At 41.1% G+C, this 27,483-nt stretch overlaps 5 protein-coding genes across 7 annotated transcripts; 2 read left to right on the forward strand and 3 right to left on the reverse strand.

The window, feature by feature from the left end:
* Window positions 1-227: 227 nt before the first annotated feature.
* golga5 (golgin A5) lies at window positions 228-5,461 on the reverse strand. 2 transcript variants are annotated; one of them, XM_030391995.1, is made up of 13 exons: window positions 5,262-5,461; window positions 3,676-4,338; window positions 3,141-3,341; window positions 2,838-3,057; window positions 2,625-2,748; window positions 2,326-2,529; window positions 2,010-2,180; window positions 1,764-1,892; window positions 1,546-1,644; window positions 1,190-1,409; window positions 915-1,014; window positions 753-816; window positions 228-663 (listed from the first exon to the last, which is right to left on the reverse strand). In XM_030391995.1, the coding sequence occupies exons 2-13, from the start codon at window positions 4,328-4,330 to the stop codon at window positions 583-585; spliced, it is 2,268 nt and encodes a 755-aa protein (XP_030247855.1). In that variant the 5' UTR covers window positions 4,331-4,338; window positions 5,262-5,461; the 3' UTR covers window positions 228-582. The 2 variants fall into 2 exon arrangements, with proteins under 2 accessions (XP_030247855.1, XP_030247856.1); XM_030391996.1 differs by having other exon boundaries at window positions 5,240-5,461.
* A 494-nt stretch (window positions 5,462-5,955) lies between these two features.
* On the reverse strand, window positions 5,956-14,588 carry rtf1 (RTF1 homolog, Paf1/RNA polymerase II complex component). The gene is made up of 18 exons (XM_030391997.1): window positions 14,396-14,588; window positions 12,262-12,372; window positions 12,014-12,164; window positions 11,005-11,206; window positions 10,716-10,833; window positions 10,374-10,485; window positions 10,145-10,283; window positions 9,869-10,046; window positions 9,615-9,697; window positions 9,402-9,489; window positions 9,159-9,266; window positions 8,988-9,065; window positions 8,648-8,769; window positions 8,196-8,253; window positions 7,981-8,058; window positions 7,776-7,877; window positions 7,177-7,291; window positions 5,956-7,054 (listed from the first exon to the last, which is right to left on the reverse strand). The coding sequence occupies exons 1-18, from the start codon at window positions 14,477-14,479 to the stop codon at window positions 6,948-6,950; spliced, it is 2,034 nt and encodes a 677-aa protein (XP_030247857.1). The 5' UTR covers window positions 14,480-14,588; the 3' UTR covers window positions 5,956-6,947.
* Window positions 14,589-14,854: 266 nt separating this feature from the next.
* Window positions 14,855-17,788, forward strand: ndufaf1 (NADH:ubiquinone oxidoreductase complex assembly factor 1). Of its 2 annotated transcripts, none has more exons than XM_030392000.1 (5): window positions 14,855-15,107; window positions 15,870-16,404; window positions 16,618-16,803; window positions 16,928-17,002; window positions 17,168-17,788. In XM_030392000.1, exons 2-5 carry the CDS (start codon window positions 15,886-15,888, stop codon window positions 17,306-17,308), a joined length of 921 nt encoding a protein of 306 aa, XP_030247860.1. In that variant the 5' UTR covers window positions 14,855-15,107; window positions 15,870-15,885; the 3' UTR covers window positions 17,309-17,788. The 2 variants fall into 2 exon arrangements, with proteins under 2 accessions (XP_030247860.1, XP_030247861.1); XM_030392001.1 differs by having other exon boundaries at window positions 14,881-15,107; window positions 15,873-16,404.
* A 1-nt stretch (window position 17,789) lies between these two features.
* Window positions 17,790-21,273, reverse strand: nusap1 (nucleolar and spindle associated protein 1). The gene is made up of 12 exons (XM_030391998.1): window positions 21,071-21,273; window positions 20,834-20,902; window positions 20,516-20,731; window positions 20,161-20,317; window positions 19,918-20,007; window positions 19,707-19,819; window positions 19,550-19,600; window positions 19,279-19,451; window positions 18,713-18,876; window positions 18,504-18,620; window positions 18,297-18,402; window positions 17,790-18,193 (listed from the first exon to the last, which is right to left on the reverse strand). The coding sequence occupies exons 1-12, from the start codon at window positions 21,143-21,145 to the stop codon at window positions 18,106-18,108; spliced, it is 1,419 nt and encodes a 472-aa protein (XP_030247858.1). The 5' UTR covers window positions 21,146-21,273; the 3' UTR covers window positions 17,790-18,105.
* Window positions 21,274-21,508: 235 nt separating this feature from the next.
* oip5 (opa interacting protein 5) lies at window positions 21,509-26,850 on the forward strand. The gene is made up of 5 exons (XM_030392006.1): window positions 21,509-21,829; window positions 22,258-22,324; window positions 22,478-22,600; window positions 22,838-22,919; window positions 23,335-26,850. Exons 1-5 carry the CDS (start codon window positions 21,655-21,657, stop codon window positions 23,425-23,427), a joined length of 540 nt encoding a protein of 179 aa, XP_030247866.1. The 5' UTR covers window positions 21,509-21,654; the 3' UTR covers window positions 23,428-26,850.
* The last annotated feature ends 633 nt before the right edge of the window (window positions 26,851-27,483 follow it).

Here is a 27,483-nt window from a genome sequence, read left to right on the forward strand (position 1 = left end):
ACAGTATAAAACAACACAATTATAGTAATGCAATACTATATGCTGATGCTGATTTGTGGCTTGATTATCTATAAGAAAATTGCCAATAGCTCAGACAGTAGAGCACGCACAACATTCACAGAGGCTGTGTCCCTGCTGCAGCTCGTTAATGCACGTCTTCCCTCCTTTCTCATTCTGTTTCCCGTCAAAATAAAACAATAAAAAAGGCCCAAAAAAGTGCCAGGTACTGTTGTTTCTTCTAACTCATTTATTAAAAGACTCTTTTTTTTTTTTTACATAGTGTTAAATACAATCTCTCAAGAGAACAGAGGTCTGAAAGCAGATGAGAGGAACAGAAGTGAGATCACATTGGATTTAATGTCCTTTTAGCCGACCACCAATACAATATATCACTCTATTTATCTTAAAACCCAATACAGTTTTCAATTAAGAATGAATCAGAGGAAATGTCTTTAATTCATAGCATTTCTGTGCAAAACTTGGAGAGTCAGGACCCAGAGCCCGCATTCAAGCAGCTTGTAGCATCCTTATATTGAAGGCCGTATATCAAACGCCTTTAAACAAGTGTTAAATTCAAGCCTTCTATCTTCCGCCAGGATGACTGTGGTGCATTTCTGGTGTGTAAGTCAGGAGAACAATCATGACCCACAGGTGTAGTACTGCCTGTAAAAAAAAAAAAAAAAAAAAAAAAGGAAATGTTGTTCATTTCTTTGATTAATCAGGTGGAAATCATTTACTCTTCAGAAACTCACCATGTACAGGATAACAAACACTCTGGCCATCGGGTACCGCCTCAAGAAGATACCCAGTCTGATGCTGAAAAGACACATTTTTCAAATTAACATCGGATATCATATCTCACACAAGAAAGAGTTTAATTACACTACGATTATGTGAATCCTGTGAATTGTTACCTGAAGCGGTCAATGGTGCTGGCTGCCTTGCGTACTTTGCCATACACTCCTGGACTGTCCTGATCACTGAAGAGGATTGGTGCGTTTCTTTGTCGTGCACCTAAAAATACAGCACACAGAAAAAGTGATCATGAGTAAAGAAGTTACAAGTCGACACTGAAATTTGATAAACTATTGAGCCCAATAAAACACAAAGAAAGAAACAAAAGGACATGTTCCCTTTTTTTGGTTTTATGTTTACAAAACCTATTAACTGTCATCTAAACCTCTCCTACCTGGTCCCTCTAGGCCACTCATGTTGATGGCTGGCCCTCCACTTTGTCCTCCCTGAGCGTTCTTCAGCTGCTGTTCCAGACGCTCCAGCTGGAAGACCAGGGAGCTTTTTTCTGTGCCCAGAGCCTCCAGCATCGTCTGCTTCTGGATCAGCGTCTCCGTCAGCTGGTGGAGACGATTCTCCAGCTCTGTTTGGCTGTTGCTGATAGTCTTGTTGGTTAACTGGAAAAATACATCATCAGGGCTGTTTATCAAATTGATAAAGTTGGAAGCATTTACTATATGTCACAAAGCAGATGTTGGCCAAGCCCTGACCCAAGAAGGGGGCTCTGCATTTGTATAATTTTAAATGACTGACCTGGTTCCTGAGTTTTTGAATTTCGTCTTCCCGGTCCTTCATTCTGCTCTGCAGAGTGGTTTTGGATCGGTGTTGCTCTTCCTCTAGGTACTGCAACTCCTATGATTTAAGAAAAACACATAAATATCCCAAATAAATTAGGAGTTTGGTCGGACTAAAATTATTAATGAGGTTTCAGGAGAAATACATCTGTGACAGACATCATCACTTTCCCTCACCTGTTTATAGCGCTCGACCTCAGCCTCCATCTCTTGCTTTGCTCTGTTCTGTAAGGCCTGTTGCTCCTCCAACTGCGCCTGCTGCTCCCTCCATGACTCTGCCTCCATCAGGGCCTGATTCTCCAAATCCTGCGCGAGAAAAACATATTTCACTTACAACTTAATTAAATCAACAACATCTCAGCTATCTCAATAACCTCAAACCAAAGTTAGAAAGAAAACAAACACTTCAAAGCAGCATCTCACCTGTATTTCAGTCCGGAGCGTGTGCACTTGCCCCTGTAGTTTTTGGATCTCCTCTCTCTGAAGTTCCTTGTCATGACGCAGATCCTCGAGCTCTAGAGCCATGGCCCCGCTGCCGTCTATATTGTCCAGACCAGATCCCTCCTTCAGACTGCTGATCAACTTCTCTTTGGACTAGAGGATCATTTAAAACATGATCAACACAGGTTAAACTTTTCAAAATAAAACTAAAAACAAAAAGGACACAAAGAAGGTTTGTACAGTATATGTGTAAACAAAACGATTGTCTACACTACGTATGAAAACCATTAAGTCTTACTTGTAGGATGCGTGAGGCTTTGTGCTTGTAGTCTTGTAACTCCTGTTTGGCCGACTCAGCTGCAGCTTTGGCACTTTTCAGTTGCTGTTGGAGGTCATCGACCCTGAGCTTCTCCTCTCCACCTCGCCGCTCTGATGCAGACACTGTCTCTGCTAGGGTCTGCCTCTCAGACTCCACTTTTGACAGGCGGCCAGAATACTCAATCTGTAAAATGACAGAATTAAGAAGTTAAATAATTTCCGTGTTCAGTCTAGATTTAACCGTCATGGATTGAATAAAGTCGATGGCATTATGTGCACCTGCATCTGCCGGTAGCTGTCCTGCTCCCTCCTGAGAGTTGTTTCAGCCTCTCGCAGCCTCTCCTGCAGCGTTTCGAGAGCTTGAGAATGCATGCTGCTCCCTTCTGTGTGGTCTTGCATAAGTCTGAAAACATAACAAGACTTATAATATCTAAATCAATTCATAAAAAGCTGGATTCCATCTCTTATTCAAATGTGGTCACAGGAGCATACCTTAGCTTTTCCTTCTGTGCCTCATCTAATGCAGTACTGCGGGACTTCAGCAGCTGATCAGCTTCATCAAGCCTGATTTTCAGGACTGCAAGTTGACCGTCTTTGGCAGAGAGGGCTTCTGTGAGGTCATCAACCTGTGACCGAAATTCCCGTAACATTCGGTCGGTCTGAGACTGCTCTGAGGTCCATCTGTCTGCCCGGAGACGCGTCTGGTTCAACTCTACATGAAAGAACAACCACTTAATCAATACAGAGGTGCAGAAATGTTAGCCATCATTCGTCCTGTCTTGTCTAATACCTTACCATCTTGCAAGTCTTTTGCTCTCTGGATGACTGAAGCCATCTCCTGGTTGAGGGAGGCCACCTCACTGCGCAGCAGCTGATTCTCCAGACGCAGACTGGACAGTATCTGGCTCTGCGGCTCCTCTGTGGGAGGAGCAGGAGGCTCCTGCCTGCTGGACTCCTGAGGGACAGCCAAGCCTGAGTCTGAACTCTCAGGTGTGTCTGTGGTGGGCGAGTAGTGGTGAAGAGACAAACAAAGAAAACTATTATCCAGATATATTAAATGCCTGAAGAGGATCTGGACCTGCTATTTATGAAAATAAATCAATAAAAATATGTCTGATTGTGGGGCACTTTTGTATTTTTCAGCAGTCTATCTACTGGTAATAACACATTAATCTACATGTAGTAGTTACTAGATATCTTATCAAAATACCATATTTCAATACAACTACCACACTACAGTGGCAGCATTAACAAACATATATCAAACATTTTAGTATACACTGACTGGAAATGATGGAAACTGTGGTATGTAGTGTCTAATTATTCCTACCTTGGCTTTGTTCTTTAGCAGAGCTCTCCTCTGTTTTGATGCTGTGAGCAGACAGTGAGCTCATGCTTGAGGCTCGGGATACACCCCTGGTTGAGGGGGGCGTTGATGGGGCCGAGGGGAAGGGTTGGGGACTGGTGGAAGGAGGAGGAGGTGTGGGGTTTAGGGCCTCCGTAACGGGAACTGCCACTTTCGCAAGTTCTCTTCTTGAATCGCTCCTGTTGCTGACAGGAGGATCCGAGCTGTTCAGAAAGTCAAAGAGCAGGTCATCGTCCACATCCTCGCTCTTTTTGGGCCGCACAAAGCCGGACGAGATCTTAGCAGAGTTAGCAGCACTGCTGCCAGAAGCAGATGATTTACTGGCCATGTTTGCACTACCACCCAGCAGGGTTGCATTGGATTTCTTGATGTTCCCTGCTGCTGCAGAGATGAAGCTTGGTGCAGCACTGGAGGATGCAAAGTCATGATGTGTCACAGCTGCATTGGTCTGGTACCCTGCAGTGTTGTATTCAGGTTTGTCAGTCGATTCTTCCTCATAGGGTGACGAAAAGGATGATGATCTTCCCTGGTTTTTGGTGGTTAGGGCAGTGGCAGCTCCTTGGTCCACTTTATTCAGGAAGTCTTCAGCCTTCCCAGCCAAGTCAGCAAACCAAGACATTTTGTATCCTAATGCAAGAAACATGAAAGCTCATTATCACCACTGAGGTGCCTTAAACAAGGACATAATGCATAAAGGTTCTGATCTCCAAAACATACTGTACACTACTTCCACCTTCCTATTAGAGGAATTCCAATATAAACTTAGCTAGCTGAGTTTTCTGCAAAATCACAGCGTCATTTTCTGGGTAAATCTACATTATAGACTGTGGTTAAAAATGCATAAACCAATTACATGCATTAAACCTCTAATATCTTCTAACAAAACTTTAGAATGACTGTAGCCTTGGATATCCTATAAATAAATAAATGGATAATATACCTTCTGCATCCAAACACTAATATACATAAGATCCAGGATCAGACATTTGTATTGCAAATACTACTGCATTTTGTATTTATTGACCGTAAGGGCGTGTATGTCCTGCTTCAGATCTATTCTTCATGCATATAAACTAACACCACAGTACCTTAAATTGTTACCATGTAGGAGCACCAGCTAAATTGCCAAAACTGAGAGTGTATTCCCTTTAAACAAACAGCGACAACACCCAGCGACAGATGATTACGGTTCCGATCTATTTAGGTCATACCTAAAGTGAATACTCTTATATTTATCTTTGTAAGCAGCCTGTGAGACGGAACTCAGAATAAAACTCCCTAGTCAATTTACCATGTCTGCGAAGCTAGCATGCTAGCTCAATAACTGAACACAGTCAAAGCTGGCTACTTATTTTAAGATCATTATAACGACAGCGCATTCTCTCTCTGGCACAGATACGTGGACATGAAGCAATAATTACATAAGTCATCAGCAGCTGGCTAACGTTATCATAAAACGAGTGTAAACACAGTTGGGTCAACATAAACTCCATCACTGCTAAAGCTAACAGGCTAGCAGGCTACTTACTCAAAGGAAGCTTCTAACGTACCGTTTCAAACGACGTCCAAGTTTCAAAATGTCTCAGGCCACCAGGCTACCGCCGGGGTTTAACTGGTGAGCATGTAAGATTAATATTGTTTGTATAAACACGGTCAAATGTCATTATCTGTCAAAGAGGATATTGGTGATCTTCTCAATACGTGGACCAGGAAGCGCTGCTAGCAAGGACCCCACAACAGAGCGACTTCGGAAACGCCTGATCAAAAACAAACCAATGAGGTTTCCAATGCACAGCACCCGCCTCCTTCTTCTGTGTTAATAATGCTCCTGTGATCAGAACATATATGTTAAGTAATGGTAAACAAAGCTGATTTATTATTTAGAACAGTAACGAGCAGATACTTCAAAAAAATACTGCTCACCAATTGATAAAAAAAAGAAAAAGAAAAAAAGAAAATGTGTTTAGGAACCATTTAAGGAGGTTCCTAAAAATATGTAAGATTTTTAGGAGTGGTGATATTATATATTTTCCATGCTTCCCATTCATTGTCTAAGCAAGCAGCTATGCAATGCATTCTGGTAGCATAGCACTGCTTTACAAGAGACATGAAAGTAATATATGCGGTACTTGTGAAAACTTTTCTAATGCAATAAAGGATGTTATGGACACAGGAAAAAACACAGCGTTTTCTTTTCAGTCTGCTTAATAAAATACCTAGAAAAGACATCAACTGACACAGAAGTTATGAAACAGTGCCTCTTTATTTTTTCCGCACTCACTCCAAAATGCATATTTACATGGCATGCCACATCAATACAGGAACTGACTATGGACACAATCGATAACACATAGAATCTGCTCTGGGAGTTTAGGGCATTGGGAGTTATCCCATGAACAACCAACCAAGATATAACAGAAACAAAGCAACACTTTTATAACCAGGTCAGCCATAGAAAATGGTTCCTCTTAAACTGGGTTGTTTCAAAGACTTAAAAAGTGATAAATGTACTGAACATGTACGGAACTTTTCACGTGTGTCACGTTGGGCTGGCGTCACAGTCCAGTTGGAGATGGTAATCATCTACTTAAAAACCCAAGGCTTTAAAAAATCAGGATGGACTGCAAGGGTACATGATCACACATTGATGGGGGGGGGAGGGAGATTTACAACAGTAATTCATCATTTGTGAGGCTCCATTAGAGATCCAGTCCAGTAATATCAAGATGCCTCAACAATCTAAGTCTTCTAAAATAGTGTCCTTGTTCAAGGTAATAATCCACAAGCGCTGTGTCCTTTCAGAAGAAAAAAAAATTGGAGTGGACTCCAGAAGATCCAAAAAAAGAGGGGAGGAGACGTTAAATACATAAAAAAAACACAACTCAGTACATGAGTTTGTGTGCGATTATGCAAAAATAACAAAACAACAAATATCTGGACAAGATTCTTCCGAGAGAGATCCTTTGAGAAAAATGTTGTCTTTACTCAATCAGTATTTCCTCTGTGTTCGGATAATCAGTCTGTTTTATTAACACTCACACACACGTCCTCTGGGAGTCATTCTCACACATACACATACACATACACACACTCACACACTCTCTCAACCACACACACACACACACACACACATACACACACTCACACACTCTCTCAACCACACACACATACACACATTCTCACTTACACAGCCAATTACACATGCAATGTGGATTCCAATTGATGGACTCTCCGTATCAGATCAGCCCCCTCCGCTTCTTGTAGTCCTCCAGGTTTAGGGACCTGCGGGGGGCGCCGTCCTTCACCGGCAGCGCGTTGGAGCTCACGGACAGAGATTTTGCCTCTGCGGAAGGAGAGTGTAAATAATTCTACTTGCTTCTAAAATCCTGTGTTTTCACCAATAACAACCACCTTTGCAATGCAGGCCGAGCAAGTATAAATAAGACATTGGAAAAATCATCTTACCTGCATTGGGAACCTGTAGGTCAATCTTAACGTCAAAATCGTGGACTTTGAACAAGTCCTCTGAGAGGTCAGTGGTTGGCTTGGGAACATCTTTGTCTTTTGGGTTTGGTTGACCCTATAATATAACAGAGAAAAAATAGAAGTTTAGAATTTTTTTTTTAAATAAAGTCAGATTTAGTTGATTTTCTTTGCAAAATCGCATTTTAGGCACATAATCATTGTTAATCATGGCGTTGTCTAAGATCAGCTAAAACCTTAAATGTCCCATTGTCCTTCAAGCCAAAAAAGTCTGCCTTTATAGTACTACAATGTCGACTGTGGCTGACTCTTTCAGAAAATGTATCTGCCAAAAATGTAGCCATAAAAATAAATAGTCCCTCTTCTGATGACTCAAAAGCAGACAAAAATAACACAAGCGGCACAGCAATGGCACAAAAAGCTCTCAGTTTTCTGTTTGAATGACATACGGCTTGGAACAGGATCACAACCAGGATTTTGGCAAACAACTGAAAGTGAAGTAATGACTTCAGCCTTCACTCTCCAAACGTTTCTTTTATATGAAAACACGGGGAGTGCCTCTAAGTATTTGCTTTGCTTACCAGTTTGTTCTTGTCTCCACCAGAAGGATCTCCTTGTGACCCAGAGCCGTACTTCTGGTTCAAGTGAGCAAGAATAGCTGCGTGGACTGACGGGTCTCTGGCCTGCAGAAATAAAATGAGCGGGACGGGTTCATAAAATTAGATTTAGCAGTGCTCATGATACTGTTCATATAGAAAATGTTAGAAATGATTAGAGAAATCTTACATTAGACACCATGGTGGGTTTACACTGTCTTCGTGTGAAAGGATCCATTTGCTGGTTTTTGGCATTTTGTCCTTCAGCCTGTGAGAAAATAAATATGCAAATAAATATCTGGATGTTTTGAATAGACGCTGATGAATTAAAACACAGTTTTCATTTAAATGACAACCGCACCAATATATGAAATACATATGTTTGAAGTTGGCGTTTGAACTTACCACAAGAGCTTTCTCAGACTCAACAATGTTCCAGCTTCTGTTCCTCTGATTGATGTAGCTACACAACAACAACAAAAAGAATTTCAGAGTCGGACACGATTCTGTCTTAAAACCCAACCAGCTCCAGAACAAAGACACATTTTTTTAAACGACTGAACATTAAAAATATGTAATGAAGCAATACTCAGGATTATCTTGTAATGTTGTGGAAATTTACTTCCCAGCAACCTGTAATGTCTTTTTCAATCAGTGACAGAAAGGAATACACCATTCCTGATAGAAAACATTTGACGGAAGCTTTTGTAGCAATGCAGATGAATTTTTACTGCCCAATTAAAACAAACTCTGGACTCTAAGGCCATGTATCTGAAGCCAGGAACTTTATCCCCAGTTTTATTACAAAGTGCAACTTCAGTGAGCTTTAAAAGTATTTTTAACTGCAGCTTGTTTACCTGATGGCAGAGATGTTCTTGGTCCTCTGTCTGTCAAGTGCTTCTGCCCTCTCCTCAAGCTCGTTCAGCTCATCCTGGATCACTTTCGCTTTATCACCGTCTCCACTCTCCTCTGCCATGGCCTGTGGTAAAAACACATAAAAAATTTGTGAGTAAAAGGCTGATAGTCACAAACTGATGACACATCTGTGCACAGTACAGTGGCCTTCTTACGTTTAATTTGTTTTTTTGGAATACTTTACATGGATTATCTTAAAATGTTAAAGGCTGCTATCATTATGAGCAAACTGGACTTTCTACGTATCATATTTCAAGGGCGTTCAAGCATATTTTCCTTTACCTTATCTTTGAGTAGCTGCGTTTTCTTCATGGCATAATTCGGAGGGGCTTTTCGGAATCGGTCCTTCTCTTTAACAATCTGCAGCGAGAAAAGACAAAAGAAAACATGTTAGGTACCACTGAATAATGCATGAAACAAAATAAAGAATTAACCATCCAGAGACAGACTCACATCCTCTATGTCTTTGTCATTGAACTTGTAGTTCAGGGCTTCTTTGATCGACTGCTCCTTTTTGGTGATTTCGTCAAGAGTCGGTACCTGCATTCCAGCAACGATCATCTAGAAAGAAAAGAGACCAACACACAAAACTTTAAGTTGTACCACCTATGACGGCTCCTTGCGTTTCTCTTGCAGAAGTTACCACTGAAACTGATGTTACAGATAAGATATTTTTGCTTTTTCAAGCAGACCTACCGCTTCTTTCCACTTCATGAACTCGCTTTCTGTAAACTCCTGATTTGATACAAACTCAAGCCTGAATACCCGCGTGTCACCGCCATGCCTGAGAAAGATACACAATAATAAAAAAAAGTCAGATTTCTGGTAAGAAGGAACAATGGAAGAGAAGGTCCTAATTCTTGATCGTTTGCTTTAAATGGTACAGAGTGACTGTAATTGTAGACCTACCTTAACTGTAATCCCTTGTTTGTTCGTGTTGATCCGAGTTGGTAAACCTTTGCCGTCTCTACGACATCCACAATTTCAGCAACCTTTCAACAAAGAGAGGACAAAGATTAAATTTAACTTTGCTAATCAGCTTTTATTTAACCAAGTCCATTTCTAAAGAGTCTCAGCTCTTCATTATCACCAATATACAAGAGCACATTCCTGTTGAATATTAAAAACTGTAGAAGATAATGTTACCTAGAAGCCAAGCTTACCCTGTAAACTGGTTTACTGCTGTTGTTTCCAATCCCTATCCTCACAAAGCAGCCGGTCACAGTTTTAGCAAAGAAGGGCATGTGGCACCAGCGCTCCAGCTTGTGTCTGGACAGGCGGACCCTGTTGAGCTCATCTGGTAGTGAAACAGGCTGCGACTTTGGTGGAGTTTCTTCTTTTCTGTTTGCGGAACAAAGTTAAGACGTTACTTTACATCAAAAGAGCATAGAGAAGTCCTGAGATGAAGCTTGAAAGACTTGGAGCAGATTCCGACTTACTCGTCATCATCATAAGATGACGAACGCGAACTCCGGTCACTTTTGACTGACGACTTGTCATCATCTTCCTCCTCTTCCTCCTCATCGTCAGAGTAAACCTCGCTTGTCTTCAGAGGCTGGCGTTTGGCCAGAAGCTCCGCTGCTCAACAAAAAAGATGAAACGTCAGCTGCTGGATCTGATTGACTTGTCACAAAATTCACGTCGTAAAAAGGGAAAAGTCACACGCACCTGTTTTGTTTTTCTTCTTTTCACGTTCAGCTTTGAGTTCTTCCATGGCCTGGGACTTTTTGTCAAGTTTTTCGTCACGCTTGGATCGTCGCTCCTTGTTGTGTGACATGACCTGGAAGGAAAAGAAAAACACAATCAATATATATAAATAGACAAAATGTGTAAAACATCAGGCAAAACACTGACAAAAGAGTGCAGAGGTAATTATGTACTTATATTTCGTCTATATGCTGATTTGTTATGAAAAACTTTCAAACTCCAGCATGATTCTTAAGAGTAAAGCACAGTGACACATTCCAATACTGCAATCTCTAATACTGATTAAAACGTCCTTGAACTCACCACTTGTGTGTCTTGAACCTGAGATAACTTCCGTTTTTCCTGCTCTTCCTCCTGCTTCTTTTTCTTCTCCTCTTTCTCCTTCTTCTTCGCCGTCTTCAGCTTCTTCTTAATTTCAAAACTGTCCACACAAACAAACATCGTCTTGAGTAAATACAAAGACAAACGCACAGCAATGATACAATGCAAAACTTTGTCTTACGCACAAATGTTTTCTTATTTTTCTCCTATGCTCCTTGAAAGCACATCTTACGTATTATTTTTTTCTCTTTGTGTGGCCTACAATACTCACCGTCTCTTCAGCACCTCTCTCTTCTCAATTCTGTTGAACAACTCTTGCTCTCTCTCCTTCTCTGTCATCTGCTCCAGCCGAGCTCTGTCCTCCGCATCTCCCATCAAGTCATCATCGTAACCATCCCTGAACACCTCGTCCTCGGAGGAGTCTGAGTCGGAGCTGGAGGATGAGCTGTTGCTCTCTGAATCAGACACCTCACCTAAAGATTAAGAACAATTTATTGGCACAAACGGCAAACGTTCAGCTGACTTCAGTTCTTATGCAGATTGCAGTAACACAGATAAAACACTACAGCGTCCTCATCAGTATTAGTTACATTATGTATACATTAGTATTAGTCATGCCTTTATCTTAACCACCATTTCACTCCGTTGACACCAATTTCAAAAAGTTACCAAGTGACTGAAATGGAAGTGACGTCTAACTACTTTAAAACAGGAATGATAAGACACATATGTAACGTACAGACTGAAGGCGATTTAATGTTATTTTCTTGGGATTTACGTTTTACCATTTTCTGTATATGGAATAGATATAAATAATTAATCAGTCAGTCTGGAAAATAATTGTGAGAGTAACTGACAATTAAAATACGTTTCCCGCCAACCACTTAATCCTGTGTGTAGTAGAACAATGTAGCAAACAAACAACCAACCAACCAAACAACAGCTTAGATGCTTCCCTGAGTGCCAACTGGGATAAAGGAGATGAGTGAGTGAGTCACCTAATCTCAGCCACCTGAAATACCAGTGGACATCTCACCCTGGATGATGTCTGTAATCTAGACCTGTGTAAAATGTCATTAACCCGAGGACGCGTGGCTCATTTTTGGGGTGAAATTTAGGACATCTGCACAACTGCAACCACAACAACTTCCTTGACTTCAATCGGAAATGGTTACTGAAACCTTTGTGGTTGCTCTGAGATAAAAAGATTACAATCAGAAGAATCAAAGTTTGTTTGTAACAAATGGTGCATATTTTCACCACAAACACTGCAGACATACCCTCCTCCGGTGCGCTGCTCTCTGCTGAGCTGTCTCCATCTGAGCTGCCAGACGCCGTTGCTTTATTAACCTTCTTCTTTGTGGCGTTCTTCTTCTCAGACCCTTTCCCTTGCTTAACCTTCTTTTTGCCTTTGGTGCCACCCACAGTCCACTAGACAAAAGGAGTGAAAAAAAGGGTTTTGGTTATTGAATAGTTGCCACTGACGGAATGTGCTTGATAATAGATTAAAACAAAAAAACTGTCATACCTCATCATCACTATCGGATGTCTCAGAGTCTGTAGAAGCTGCAGGTTTGCTGACTGGCTCTTCCTGCTCACCTGAATCGACCCTCTTCCTCTTCGCCAAGGACAAGAGCTCCTGGAAAAGAACATCGTGATGTGATTCAGAAAGAGCAGCCAGTAAATTCATAATCTTGCAAAGTGTTAAAAGCGGGAAAATGCCTTCTGCAAGTGTATGCGATTTGGGTGATCTAAGGGTCATCTCTAAACGCAGGTGTAAATAAACGCGTATGTATTTTGATAACTTTTTTTATGCTACATTTAAAGGTGAGAAGCATATGGCAGTACATAGAGTAACGGTGCCCCTGATCATATTCAAGTTCTGACGTATCCACTCTTAATACGCATATATGAGGACAAACCTCCTACACACAGCTGTTTTGCCAAGACATGGGTTTGAAAGCTTACTGTCGAGCTGAGCAGGCAGAAACAAATGTGTGTTTTGGTTTTTCAATGGTCAGTTTCCCCACAGGTAAAATATCATGTGAGCAAGGAAGCAAAAACCAGCCACAAGAAGTCATAAACACATTCTGATTGAAGGTGTGAGCAGCAATGGTTCAAATTATAGCTCGTAACATAAGCGCCTAAGGCTAAAAAATAATTAAAACCCTGAAAGTTTAAGCGCACAAAGCTGAGCTGTGACTCTGTTGCAGGAATGTGGAAAAGCTGAAATCCATAGAGAAGGCCTCAGTCGAGGTGAAACCACTGACTAATGATACCGACCAACGCTAACGTTTATTGTTGTAATTGTGTTTTTGTTGATATGTATTCCCCCTTAGTGCTTGGTAAACCAAGAAGCCATATAATAGAAATAACTGACCTGTTTTAAAGTAATTAAGCCCTTCATGACACATTTTGAAAGAGCAAACATTTGAGCTGAAAAGATTCAGCTTTAGGAAACGTAACTGCTTCAAGGGTCTTTTTGGCTGAATACACAACTACCTACTCAATCATAAGAATTCAGTACATGCACACATTAATGTGTCAGTGCACAATTAATGCCACACAACAGATAAAGATCAGCCACTGCCATTATGAATGCCATCTTTTTTGCCGATGGGCTGCTACGAACCAACAAGGCGAATATCAGTCAATTACGAGGACCAATAGATTTTACATCGGTGCAGATAACGGTGTGATCAATTCCGAATGAATTGTTTCTTAGTCTTTGTCATTATAGAAATCAGAGGTTTGTATCATTGATCATATGATGATTCAAGGAAGCGCTCGTACCAGATCAGTACTTGACAGTGTTGGAATAAATACCCGGACAGACAAAGTCAGACCTCTTCCTCAAACCCACCTCCTGCAGTTAAATGTTTGTAATCTGAACAGTTTATATTAAAACAACAGATGATTTGTGCTTACTGAGCTCCTCTAAACTCATCAGTTCTGCACTACTTGTGTCTGAGCACAGTGTACTGTCAGGTAATCTGCATGGAGGGTTAATAGTGACCAAAATGACTGAAGCAGTAGTCCTGCAAAGCTCTTCAGTCAGTTTGCCAGGGCTTGTTTGACAACAACACCGAAATAGACCTACAGCCCTGCGCCCATGACGTCATTCCGGAGATAAGGTTCTTCTAGCTAAATGAAGTGCGACTCCAGCACGGCTTCAGTCCGTGCAAACACATCCCGTTGTTGTTAGGCTAAACGGTAACAATGTATTTCCCCAACAGCGCACTGCTGTAGCCCAGCAACGTATATTCGAAACCAGTAAAAGGCCCGTTGCGCGGCATTTTCGTGGCAACATAATACTGCAAGATTGCTAGCGTTGAGTACATCTCTCGGAATGTAACCTTAACGTTAGCATACCATAGCTGCCTCATGCTAAGACACCGTTTTCCGTACAGCCTCATACACTTCCGTCGGTGTTGAACACCCCCCACAAACATTTGAGAAAACCCAGCAATTTATTTGACTGTAAGAACGTCGTGTTTACTGAGAAAGGAAGCAAGGGTTGTAAATAAGATGGGCCCTCTCAGCTTGTTCAAGCGAGGCCAAACACAGCGCAGTCAGTTAGCATACATTAGCTTCACCTCAAACTGTTGACAACCTTAATAAGGCGATCTAGGAGAAACAAATTAAGAAAAATGCGAACCTACCTGATCTAAATTATCGTCACTAGCACTGTCTTCGGAGTCAGAGTCAATTACGACCCGACCTTTCCGTTTCTTTACATTCACCATGATTAGCTGCACGGCTAACCTGCTAGCTACCTCTGTGTCGTCTAAATGTTTGAGGCTAGCCGCTGCTGCTACCTAGCTAGTCGGCTCTGCAGTCAACCACACAAAGGCGCTACTGAGCATGCGCGCTCGCACTGATACCATAGTTACCGCTGGATTATATATCCATGTCAATACAATTTAATTCTTATCTGTGCATGGGCTTATTATATTTTTTATGAATAGAGTTTAGATGCAGAAAAACAAACGGCCAGTGTGCAAGAACATTGATATTTAGCTGAAAGCGGAACTACACATCGACAGTGAATGTGTCGGTCAGGACACATCTTTGGTGCACCGGGGCTGCATTCACGGTCCGCGGGAATTTAAGCTTTTAATGTTGTAAATCTGTTCTTCCATGTGTTTGGCTCGATGGATGTACGCTGAACGCAGCACGAAGTGCTTCCGCCGGGTCTCCCGTGTAGATCCGGACAACCTTGAATGTGTAATGAGTGTTACACGACCAAATTGTGAACTGTTAAACTCCACGATTGTGTTTAAAAAGAGATAACTTTACGTATTATCCCAACTGAACCAGGAAATTAAGTCGGGGACTCATCCGCCCTTCTCGTTCTTGCGCAGCATGGTCAGGGTAAGTACAGACAGATTATTCTAACCGTGTTCACTATCACATTGAATGTTGGGTCTAATACTCAACACCAGCTGGTCACAGTTATTTATGTAACGTTAACGACATATGAAAATGTAAATGTTGTTAAAATGCAGTCTGAAAAATGGTTGTAACATTAACTGTGTAACTGCCATGCATGAAGATCAGGAAAGCAAATACTTTTTTAGGGGGTGATTTTAAAGGTGCACTATGCAAGAATGGGCCATCTGTCAAATTAATGCTAAAAACAAATAGGGGCCAGTTTATCACTAGAGTGCTTGCTAACTGATGGTACCCATAGCTAGTAAGCTCAGTTAGTGGTGCAGCTACACCACACAATACATATCAATCATAACGTCAAAAATGTTTCCTCTGTACATTGTGTTGATAATGTGTTTGCAAACTGTTGGATGTTTTCAACAAAACAATATGGCACATAGTAATCGACACACAGTTTAATGTTTCAAGAGGATGTTGGTGCCAAAAAAAATATCACACAAGTTAGATATAATAGTCCAATTATAAGTAACATGACCAACACGATTAGCAGAACATTGATGGACTTCCTAGATGGTTTTATTAGAGCTAATGATAATGTAAAGAGTAAAAACTGCACGTGTTAATCACAACCTGTCGAGCCAGTCAAATTAGATGTTTTCTTCTTGTAAATTATGTAAATCTGATCACCCATTACCACCCTGTTACTCCAGTATAATGACACCACTTTGCTGTGTGATATCCCAGCAGTGAACTCTCTGAAATGTCCCTGCCAAAGATCACACGTCTCCCCCCGGCGAGGCTACTGGGCTCCATCCAGCACCACTGCCAGCAGCTGCTCCTCCCCTCCATCACTCCTCTCACTGTACCCAGAAGAGCTATTATTCAGAGTGAATACAGACGACCCGGCAAGCCCAAAGAAGACAAGCTTCCATGGCAGAAGATCAACTTCAGCCTCTCAAAGGGTTTGGACGGGATAAAGAAGAACTTTGCGCTGTTGAAAAAGGAGTTTTCTGACCGCTGGGTTGGTCCAGAAGGCAAACCCCTCAGAGAGCACATGTTGGAGCAGACCAGAGTGATATGGGAGTTCAGAGGTCCAGAGAACCTGGAGCAGTGGGTGGTGTCCTCAGACAGTGAGATCGGAGGACAAAGTGAAGCTTACTTGAAGCTTAGCAAAAACAACAATACGCTTTTTCTGTACGGGACTCTGAACTCTACTCCTCCAAGAGATGGAGAAACGCGCTACAGTGGCTACTGCACCATGCGCTCAAAGCAATCACTGGTTAGTGCCATCACTTTAATTTTCTTTCATGCAACATTGATTGTTGTAACTGTAGTAGTATCCAGAGATATTTAGGATGCTGAGCTGTATGGGTTTGAGCAACCTGGGAGACTTTTATTCCTAAAAACATGGCTGAAATGTATATTTCATGGGTGGTTGACAGCATTTCCTGCTGCACTAACAGTCAACCTCCAAACCTTTTGTCTCTCCCAGGCTTCCTTTGATAGAAAAAAGTACTACGATTGGACCAATTTTAACACCCTGCATTTGCGTGTGCGTGGCGATGGCCGTCCCTGGATGATCAACATCGGAACAGAAACGTACTACTCTCACATGAAAGATGACATATACTCGTATTTCCTGTACACCAGGGGAGGACCCTACTGGCAGGACGTCAAGGTAAGAATAGAGGTCTTTCAAGAATTAGTGCCAAGATATATGTTGATATACCAGAAGAAACAACACATTTTTTTTGGTGTAATGTAAGCAGTTATTCTAATACTTTGGTGTTTCTCATTTACAGATACCTTTCTCCAAGTTCTTCCTTACACACCGTGGGAGGATACAAGATGAACAGCATCCTGTCTGGCTGGACAAGGTAATGTCATACTGATCTAGGTGGATTTATCAGTGGAGCTCATACTGATTTTGTCCACATAAGGGAGATGCCAAAACAAATTAAATGAAAATCTAGCTCCTTGTATGTGCTTTTACTCCTTTGTACTCCCTGTAGTTTCTTCAATCCATCTTTTTGTATTTACAGATAAACACCATTGGATTTACTTTGGGAGACAAAGCCGACGGTCCATTCCAGCTGGAGATTGATTTCATTGGCGTCTCCAAAGACTATGCACACACTGAGGAGTTTGCTTATGAGCAGTTCAAGAGGAATCCCGAAGTCTGAGATGCAGTTTGGAGATGATCCGTATACTGAAACTGCCATAAATTTACCTGGAAATGATGTAAGATGATGTACAACTGCACTCTAGTAAAACTTAAACTCTGAGACATTTCTTATCCGTTGAATTTGGCTCAAAGCCCTGAGTCAGAATGTTTCTGGTCTTAAAACAAGCAAATATGCTCAAATCAGGACTTGAAGGAGATAAAATACATCTGTAGCTGATGGTGTGTGTGACCTTCTAATCACAGGACATTAACTGAGAGCGTGTGCCCCTTCACAACAAAATCAACTCTTTCTGCTCCAGGTCTAACATGTTTCCCCCCCCCAAGAAATAATGTAAACCAGATCTTAATCAACAATAAAAATATTCTTCATGTGAATGATCACATTTTGTTGGGTAGACTTACTCAAATCATGACTGCACAGAAATGTTAATGCTTGTATTTTGGAAAAGATGCAATAAAACATAGAACAGACAAGGAAGTATTTTGTATCATCGTCTTTTTATCTGTCTTCACTAAAAAAGTAAAAACATCAACTTTTTAAGAACAAAAGTAACACTATAGAGAGCACCAAAAAGGAAATCCATTTGCTGCTCATGAAATTACATAAACGGCTATATTGGAGCTATAAAATGTGACCGCTAATGCACAAGTCAAATCTAAAAATGCTGCGTGGTAAGATGGATATAGAAGCAGAAAATGTAAGCTTGTCTAATTTCCCAACAGTATGCTAAAAATGATAGAAAATATTTACACTGAAACAGGCTGTACAAACGAGCATTGACAAGTGCGACACTTCTACATCATGACGAGGCCTCTTCTTGCCCCGAGCGCATTCTCCTTTTTTTGCTTCCGGCCTTCCGTGTGTTTTGCTCGTCTGTCCTCCCTAAAATAAGATGCAAAAACATCCATAAGATACTGATGTTGAGGAAGAGAATTATTACAGGAGATGAATCAGTATATGCCAGCGTGTAGACGTTAAGACATACCGTGTCTGGACTTGGTGCTTTTTGTAATTTTTCTGATGCGAGTTTGAGATCAGCGACTTGTTTCCTGCTGTGTTTTCTTTGGGCTCCTCAAACGGCTTCAGCTTACCTATGTAAAAAAGGAAAGAACAAAACAAAAACATCACATATTTGTCTGTCAACTGATACTATATTTCTATGAGGCAGAGGAATTGAAAAGTGATTCTGTACCTGCATGAGGCTTGTAGGTGAGCGGACGAGAGAGACTCGCCTTCAGATCAAAGTTTGCCTTCTTTTGTGTTCCAGGGGTTTTTGAGATACTTGTGTTTCCGGTGAAAACGAATGTTCCTTTGGAAGCCAGGGGGAGAAAAACTTAATCACTCACTCTGTACATATCTACAGGCAAATTCAGCGATTGTTCCAAGGATTTTAAAAGGTACCTGGAGTTTTTGTGGCAGAGAAAGTAGAAGTCCTGACATTGTTGGGCTTTCCTCCATCAGCCGCCTGTTTTTGTGGGGTGCTCGAGGTCAAACAGGGCGACATACGTGCTGGCGTCTTCACCATGGACCTCTTGTACTCATTGTCATGAGTGGCTTCTGAGAACCTGCATACAAACACATCTGGTTGTTAAAGCGTCACACTGAATACTACTCACTATGCATGTAACAAGTAATAAGCCCCCATTGGAAGTCTTTATGTTTTATTATCTAAGTGCTATACAAAGACAACTGGACTTGCTTGAGTTTCACCTCTCATCCAAGAGGATTCTAGCTCAGTTTTCTATTTATCATTTTGACAGTGATCTATAGAAAACGATTCTTTAATGTCAATCTTGAAAGGGTTCAATATTTGAACTGTGTTAACACATAGTGGTACAAAGCTGTGGATGGTTTATGTCAACATGTGTACTTTTTGTAATTATAGCAAATTGAAAATACATCTCTACAGAGTAATCTAAATGAAAGTGTTATTTTTCTGTTGACCTGTCGAAGAAAGCATGACTCACCGGACATTGATCCTGCGAGTGGAAAGGACAGTTGGTCTGAACAGAGCCTCTTCCTTCCCAGCAGGTTTCTTTGGAGGAGCTTTACTGGCCGAGAGCAAAGTGTGTCTACGTTTGTCCTCAGCTGCCCCCTTGTTAACCGCGATGGGGCTGAACATGGACACACGAGTTGCTTTCTGTAGAATACATGCATGATTAGAGATTGCCACTTACTTTGCTCCCTTTTATCCTGCAGTTGTACAATTATGGATGTTCGCCAAGTGGTGATTCTTACCACTTGAGTCTTGCCATGAGCTTGCAACGGTTTAGTTTTGTCAGAAAGTTGCTGGGAAAAAAAGGGGAATTTAAATTACAAACAAAAACATTATATTTACAGATATAACATTTAATGTTATTAAAGTAAGAAAAGACTGTTAGAAGCTTTTGTGTACCTTCGGTTCTTTAACTGAACTTCTGTAAGTGTCCATCTGCTTGGTCTTTCGCTGGACATAGGAGTCAATTGACTCCATCTTTTTAAAATGTGCCTCGTGGAGTTTCTTGAAGTCTGTAAGAGATCATTTTCAAAATATTGTCTCTTTCTTTATTGTTCAAAGGGAGACTTTGTGGAAGCAACGAGAGAGAAAAAAAATCAAAAGAACTTACTGGGAGTGACGGGCTTCAACACCGGCTTGTTCATCTGTAGCCCTTGGTAACGAGGGATTCTACCAGCTCTGGCCACTTTTGTTGCTTTTACTGGACGAAAATGTATATAATATAAATAATAAGTATATGATCACAACCTCAACATAAAGTTAAGAATCTCTGGAGAAAGAGGACATCAATACATTAGGAAGGAGGAGGCAAAGAGAAAGTTTGTGTTCACTTTAATCAAACCACACTACTGACCTGCATCACCCTGCACAGGTGCTTCATCCTGAGTTTCAGGCTGCTGCTGCTCACTGTAAGTGGCCTCAGCTTTACTTTTGTCAGAATCCTTTGTAAAGGACACTTTTCTCTTCTTGGCACCCCTGGCACCAGTAGATGCAGCCACCGTGGAGTCAGCCTTAAAAGACAGTTGTCAAGTCTTTGAATACAAGAAAACTGACCCAACACAATGTTGTGCCTCTCCATTGTCAAGTGGGCGAGGCACATGCACAGAAACATGTGCTAGGATGCAAACTTTTTATAGTGGGGACGTTTATTACATGCAATCTAGCTGGAGTTCTCTTATTGTCATGGATTATGTTATGATGCGCAATACCTCTGCAGTACTTGGAGGCAAATTGGCATCACACTCGGCCACTGGTTCAGGATCAGGGATCTTTCTCTTGGTACCGTTTCCTCTGCCTCGACGTGTGTTCACAAACACAGTGGGGCTGGAAATGTCTTCATCGCAAGATGAGTCTTTATTTTCCTGAGTACTGTCCATGGATGAATTTTCCTCTTTCTGGAGAGCAGTGGCATCTTTCTCTTCTCCCTGTAAAACATCGCAACAATAGACCAATATTGAACATTAGATGTAGGCATGGCTTAAGATTTCAGTTGCAAGGATACCAAATAATTCACAGGATTACGTTACCTGCCCTTCTCCCTCCTTGTTCTTTTCGTGTTCATAATGCTGCTTGATCGCTTTCAGAAGTTTTTCGGCCTGTTAATGAACACAAAAAACGTGAGCAAGCATATATATTTCGCCCAGTAACACTCAGACACAAACGTTAGCTTAACCGTTAGCATAATGGACACGCCTCGGCATGTTTCCATTCAGATCAACCTCCGAGTATTAGCAGTTACATTTTTAAAAAGTTCATCCCCTCACCTTCATGTTGGCTTTAAGTCCGAGCTCCTTGGCGAGGCTTCGCAACTCCGCATATTTCATGGAGTCCATATCCATGTTGGTGCGATAGTTCACTCTTTTTTGTGAGGAGGACTTAACACGTACACGCTACAGCTTTGTTGTGTTTTGTGAGCTGTGGCGGCGCTTGACGGTTAAAATTCCCCCCCGTTCAAAACATGGCAGCAGACGCCATTTGATTGGCTACTGCGTGCGACCGGAAGTACCGTGCATCCAATCAGAGCGAGGCTGAATTTTTAGCGTTCAGACGATTATTAAGGTAAAAAAAATAAGGCTTCAAACTTCATCAGATAACAATCCCGCAAGAAGTTTGATCCTTAAAATTAATTTAGAAATACGTGTTTTTTTATGAATGCGCTGTGGTGGTATATTGTCACTTCTATCATTACTCCACGCGGTGACAGTGTTACGCCAAGTCAACTAAAGTCACAGCGCGCTGAGTTTAAACAGAAGAAGAAGAAGTAGTTTCCTGTTTTCCGGTTTGTTTGGTTCAAACTCAAAGCGGGACGACAAACCAGCTTTCTGTCTGCCAGAAAAACATCGTTGACATGGAATTTGATGGGAGCATCTTGACCAAATGTACCGGTGATGAAAAGGTGGCCGAAAAGGCAGAACCCAAGCTGCAGCAGATGACTCTCCACTGTCAGCAGTGCAACACTGTGCTGGGGGACTCTCACGGCGTCTGTGGGGAGATTAAATGTATGGACTCTATCATGTGTCTAAGTAAGTTCATTTTATCCTCACCTTATTGTAGATGCAGAGGACAATATAATAGCTGTGTGTGTGTTTTAAATATTAAGAAATCAGCTAAGGTTGGTAAATTGGCTAGTTCATGTTGGTATAATTTCATGGAAATGAAAAAAGTTGACTTTTTTGATAACAGATTAAAATGAAATGTTGTTATATTATTTAAAAAAAAAATAGAATAACTCAAGGTCCACAGACAAGTACTGATTTTATATGCATCTTGACATCACAGATGTTTGTTCACAAAAGTTTGCTTTCATTGTCATTTTGTATTTACCTTTGCTAGTGTGTATTCTGGTGCATTATTTTCTTCAGTTTGTGTTTTGCAGGGCTACTGTACGTACCCTCCCTTTTTTTTTAATCCAAATGTATTAATCAGTGCCTTGCTGCTTGTCTCCCTTCAGAAGTAAACAATGATGTGGTCATCAGTGATGCAAAGGAGTTAAGACACAAAGGGGAAATGGCTAATTGGTGAGTGGAAAAAAAAAAATGTTGGTTGCAGTCTGTTTGTTCTGTTGGGAAAATCCTTAAATATAATTGTGATAAAGTTCTTACCGCATCTTATTTTCTGTCTTCACCCCTCGAGTGACCCACACATACATCACTGCCGTTGTCTCCTCTCAGCATCTACAGTTCTCTGAAGTGTCGCAGCTGCGGCTCTGCTGTGGGGAAAGTCATTCACTCAGCCCCGCCGCATTTGGCCATGGTTCGCTCCATCTTTCTCCTCAACAAAGCAAACATCAGCTGGTAAGCTGGGCTGCACACAAAGCACACAAAGCATATTGACTTCTTCTGCACAGGTTTACCGCTGTCGTGAGAGGCCAAAATAAACAAGTGCCTTATGAGCGTTTTCCATTGTTTGAGCCGCTCGGGTTAAAGATGAAAAAGCCAATTCCTCATGTGTGTACACAGTTTTTTGTTCTGCAGACACTGTTGATATTAAAAGATTTTAGAGTACATCGCAGGTCCTATTTTTCTCTGCAGTTACATCCTCAACAGCAGCTCAATGGTGGCAGCATCCAGCCTTTCATTTGATAAGAAGGACCTCAGAGACATCATTAATGAGGTGAGACAACAAACGTCATATTGTGTTTATACTGTTCTCATTATGTGAGTGCTGTACTTACATCGATAAGCATTCACTTGTTTTGTGATCTGGCAATTTATGTACAACTAAATATATAATTGTGAAAGCAGAGTCCTTTTATTTTTTAAGACACATTCAGTTCCCTTGTGAAATATGAGCTGTTGAAATGGTGTGAAAGTTGAGCCCGAGTCTGACACTAAAGTTATATTGTTGCTAAAATCCACCAGCCTCAGCTGCACTCACGAAGCCTTCCTATAAACCTGCTTCTCTATAAATTTGTACCTCCTAGATGTTATGTATGACAGAAATGCAGGCAGGAACGACGAATGCCTTTGGGGAGGGGGAAAACAAATGCCTTCTACTGAAAACACAAATCTGTCACTTTTCACTGCAGGTGAAACAGCAGTTTGAAGAGAAGTTGGATCAGATGACGCGCGTTAAGAACGGACTGGCTGACAGGAGTGGTACGAGTACATCTGACAAGTAGTGTGTGTGTGTGCACAAGCAGTCCCAACTGTACCATGTGTTCTCCAATCTGCTCTCCAGCTCCTTTTGTTGACTAATTTATATTGTAAATTGTTTTTTTTTTCTATGTTTATGACCGTGAATATGGCCAAATGAGGAGTTTATGTCAAAGGGGGTAAACATCCATGTGAAATATCAACACAACACTGGACAAAATCTGACTTATTCATACGTTTGTTTCATAGTGGAGACATGAAAGCAGATAGAAATGGTGCCACGCTGAGTGGATCGCCAGTCAGCCCGTGTTTTCCCAGGAGAAAACCCATCACTGTGACAGTGAGGTTTATAGGGAACCAAACTTAACGCTGATGGTTTCATTATTCTATACCATTACACTGTGCATTCAACATTTAAAGCAAAAGAAAAAACTCTGTTGCCAGTTTAATTTTAAACAGTTTCTATACGCTCTAACGGGCAGTGAAAGATATTCGATGTTGACGTAGAAAAACTCAGAGCAGACTTGATATTTGTGTCTCACTTGGGGATTTAAAAATGTCAATGTAGTCTCAACTTTTGTTTTTTGCCATGTAACAAGCAACACGGCCTCATATGGGCTGTAAACTCAACTACAGACTTTTCCTGTTCTGCAAAGATAATGTACACTTTGTCATTCATTATGTAAATGCACTCAAACTGTAAGTAAACATTAACACACAGCCATCCAATTGGCACCATGCTGCATTTTATTGCTGAATTTCTGATACAGATATCTTTTTTTTTTCTCTTTAGTTAATACAAAACCAGACAAGAGGCTCACACGTAATAAGCATGCCCATTTCCTCCCTCTGGAGTGCATAGTTTCCACACAGTCCACCTCCTCAGTGGAAAAAGTTGATCAACAAAGTAATGTCATTAATCATCTTCCCTAAGCTTTTGTGTTTTCTTGTTGCTTTTTTCTCTGGGAACAAAAGGTTGAAGGGTGTTTTTCAGCTGCACTGTGGCTTTACTGCCCTGGTTACGTTTGGCACAACAGAGCGTGAGAGCAGAAACACTTCAAACTCTCTGACATACTTCTTCTTCTTCTTCTCTTTTTTTTTTTTGGGGTGCAATTTAGTCTTTTAAAACCACAGCTCGTGATCGAAGCTCCTTCAACATGCTTGCTGTTGTGTCAAAACAACCGTCCCGAACGTCTTCATTAGCCTAATTACACTCATTCACATTACAAAGTTGGATTATTGCATGCAATACAAATCATTCATTATTCTGCTAAGTCATGCATATTTTTTTTAAACCCATATATTCATGTTGCTAGACGCCTACTTGATTATAAATTGTGGTTATAAATCCCAACAAAGAGCATCACAGGGTTTTTCAGAACACGGTATTCAAGACAGGATGGTGATGACGGTGCAAGTCAGTACATAGAGAGAAAGTGCTTTTCAAACAAGTGTCAAGTCTGTTCAATAAGTCCTTTGCAGCCACAGAGTTACTGAAAGTCTAGATTATGTAAAAATGCTACAACAACTGAAATTTTTTAAAGCATCTCTCATGTACCGATCGGTATAGGTTATTTTGGCGTTTCGTAGAATACAAGGCAGGGAAAATAAAGATGCTACAGCTGTCCTCGCGTATACCTTGTTCTGCAGGAAGTATCCAAAACCTCTATAAGTGATACTGTATTCTAAAGTCGATTATACGACTTCCAACGAAAGTGACTAATAGATAGGCATAACAGAAAGGGAGGGAAAATCCTTTCCACGTGACATTACAGACTTCTTTTTAACAGGTATACCCTGGCACTAAACTCATGCATCGTTGTAGGTTATTGCTTCTAAAACTCTAATCAAATACAATTTTATGGATTAAAATATATCGCTTTGAATCCCGAAAAACTATGAGGTATTATGTACAATACGATGTCATGGTGAAGATCTTAATTCTAGGACTAAAACGCTATGTCGGATCGCGAGCAATTATACCCAAACCTAAGATTAAAGGACGACTCTTAATATAACGTTCCTCTCTAAAAGTTTCTATCATCGTCACATCTGAGCTTTTTGGGGAGCTTTTTTTTGGCCACCGCATAATGGCTAACTAATTCTTCTGACGCTTGAGAGGGCAGATTAGGACGTCTCTTAAGCATTTTTTTTTTTAACCCGGATAACAATCCTAAGAACATACAGCAGTTCTCTTAGAAAGCACTTACTTAAATTGATCATACACGCCTACATAAAACAACTTGAAATACTTATCAACTGCATTCCCCGATTGTGTCATTTAATCATGCAACTTATCCTACATCCCAGACATGAAACAAAAAAACGAGATCTTGCATTAGATTTTTAGGGCAAAGCTGTGTCTAAATGTGGTGTGTGTGTTTTTAAAGGTGCAGTGCGTCAATCCACCACCTTTTTGTGTTGAGTTTTTGAGCTCCAGCTTAGTCTAGAAAAATCGATTTCACTATTCTCCATGAAGCAAGCATCACTACTGGTCATGCATGGCTACTATAATGTTGGCACCACAGTCCCGCTAAATAAGCTAATGCACATGAGTCTATACATATCTTAATGGAAGACATTGGTGATTTTGTTGCTTTTCAAACAACTTGTCACTTGTTTATACAATATACAGTTTGGTCAACAACATGACAGTTAAGATCAAATATTGCACAAATCCCGGTAATGTGATATTCGTTTCCCCCCCCCCCCTACAGAGATCATGGAAAATTAACCTAAGTAAAAGTTGAAAAAATGAGACCAGGGTTTCCTTCAGGTAAGGGCAAATCCACCGTGAGCTTCAATCAAAGAAACTAAAAGGTTTTGTTTACTGGACACATAAAAACAACAGGTGGAAATAAAGCCTAATATTTGATTCTCCCATCTTACATACGACTTTCTCTGGCACAAAAACAACCAAATAGTCAATTCTGTCTCCACCTGCAGCGATTAAAGAAGGGAGCACAAAGCGAGAACACATCATTGACATAACTGAACGCTAAGGGAGGAACATTGGACTGGACTATCATAATAAAATAACTAATTTTGAAGTTAAAATATGCCAAATTTTAGGGAGCATAAGGTTTAAGTCGCACTAGAAATATTGCCAACTTTCTCTACCTGCAATTTGTGAATAAACCTGCAGACTGGACAAAGGGAGAGAACAACAAACCCAAACATTTAGAACCGATGCGCAGTTTCCTCTAATGCTAAAACCAAATGTGTCTTTAAAACTGCTGTGGCGCTTGACAACCAATCCTGTACTGATCGCGCTTCGCTCCTGTTGGACTTGTTATGGCGATGAGGTAGTGCAAAAAACAAAAAAGATTTCACCCTATATGAGTCTAATTTAATCACAGGCCTTGATCTTTTGCTACAGTATCTTGTGTCTTTACTCTCTTCCCGGGAAACGGGAACAATTTGTTCATTATCAAACTGGTTTGATCTAATTACAGAGCACGTGGGGACGACTTCTTTTTTTTTGGGCGCAAGCATCCGTGACTACGTTTACATGCAGCCGGATAAGAATCAAAAGCAAATCGGACTTAAAATGCCCAAATGATGGGGACTTTCAGGCAATTACAAAGAGACCCGACACTTTCTGGCTTTTCAGTCAGCTCAGTGACTGCAGAGCCAGAGTTTGGCTACATGTAGACGTAGTCAGAGTGTGCATGATTGGCTTCACACGAGCGCACAATCTTGGCAGATATCCTGGCGGTTGATATCGCTGCAGAAACAGGCCAGGACAGTGGGGGATGCTGGGGAGGAGAGAGGGCCAGTGTCCCAGCTACTGCAGGAAAGAGGGCACCAACGTCCCCGAGGCCCAAAAGAGGTCATCTTCTCAGTAAGTCTTCGTTTTTAAAGTCCACCAGTCTGGATGGCCGCGGAAGTGATCTGTTGTTGGTGCTGAGGCTGGTTGGAAGGAAGATGTTCCTGTAGTCTGGGCTTCAGCTGCTTGCACAACTGAATTTACAGGGAAACCCATCCTAAGGATATAAATTCACATAGAAGTTTCGTGTTAATTTGTGAATGTGAACCAGTCTCTTCTAAAGCTGAGCAGCTGAATGGCAACTTGGGGTCTA

Source organism: Sparus aurata, chromosome 16 (genome assembly GCF_900880675.1).
Source record: "Sparus aurata chromosome 16, fSpaAur1.1, whole genome shotgun sequence".
Classification (NCBI taxonomy): Eukaryota; Metazoa; Chordata; class Actinopteri; order Spariformes; family Sparidae; genus Sparus; species Sparus aurata.

Coding starts and splice junctions, on each gene's coding strand:
- ndufaf1 (XM_030392000.1), top strand. CDS start 15,886: ATGTCCCTGCCAAAGATCACACGTCTCCCCCCGGCGAGGCTACTGGGC. Junction 16,405..16,617: donor TGCGCTCAAAGCAATCACTG/GTTAGTGCCATC, acceptor TGTCTCTCCCAG/GCTTCCTTTGATAGAAAAAA. Junction 16,804..16,927: donor CCTACTGGCAGGACGTCAAG/GTAAGAATAGAG, acceptor TCTCATTTACAG/ATACCTTTCTCCAAGTTCTT.
- oip5 (XM_030392006.1), top strand. CDS start 21,655: ATGGAATTTGATGGGAGCATCTTGACCAAATGTACCGGTGATGAAAAG. Junction 22,325..22,477: donor AAAGGGGAAATGGCTAATTG/GTGAGTGGAAAA, acceptor GTCTCCTCTCAG/CATCTACAGTTCTCTGAAGT. Junction 22,920..23,334: donor TCAGAGACATCATTAATGAG/GTGAGACAACAA, acceptor TTTTCACTGCAG/GTGAAACAGCAGTTTGAAGA.
- nusap1 (XM_030391998.1), bottom strand. CDS start 21,145: ATGGATATGGACTCCATGAAATATGCGGAGTTGCGAAGCCTCGCCAAG. Junction 20,008..20,160: donor ACCTGTGCAGGGTGATGCAG/GTCAGTAGTGTG, acceptor ATTTTCGTCCAG/TAAAAGCAACAAAAGTGGCC. Junction 18,621..18,712: donor CTCTGCCACAAAAACTCCAG/GTACCTTTTAAA, acceptor TGGCTTCCAAAG/GAACATTCGTTTTCACCGGA.
- golga5 (XM_030391995.1), bottom strand. CDS start 4,330: ATGTCTTGGTTTGCTGACTTGGCTGGGAAGGCTGAAGACTTCCTGAAT. Junction 1,015..1,189: donor GAGTGGCCTAGAGGGACCAG/GTAGGAGAGGTT, acceptor CTGTATTTTTAG/GTGCACGACAAAGAAACGCA. Junction 664..752: donor TGTTTGTTATCCTGTACATG/GTGAGTTTCTGA, acceptor TTTTTTTTACAG/GCAGTACTACACCTGTGGGT.
- rtf1 (XM_030391997.1), bottom strand. CDS start 14,479: ATGGTGAATGTAAAGAAACGGAAAGGTCGGGTCGTAATTGACTCTGAC. Junction 12,165..12,261: donor CATCCGATAGTGATGATGAG/GTATGACAGTTT, acceptor CCTTTTGTCTAG/TGGACTGTGGGTGGCACCAA. Junction 9,267..9,401: donor TCATGAAGTGGAAAGAAGCG/GTAGGTCTGCTT, acceptor TTTTCTTTCTAG/ATGATCGTTGCTGGAATGCA.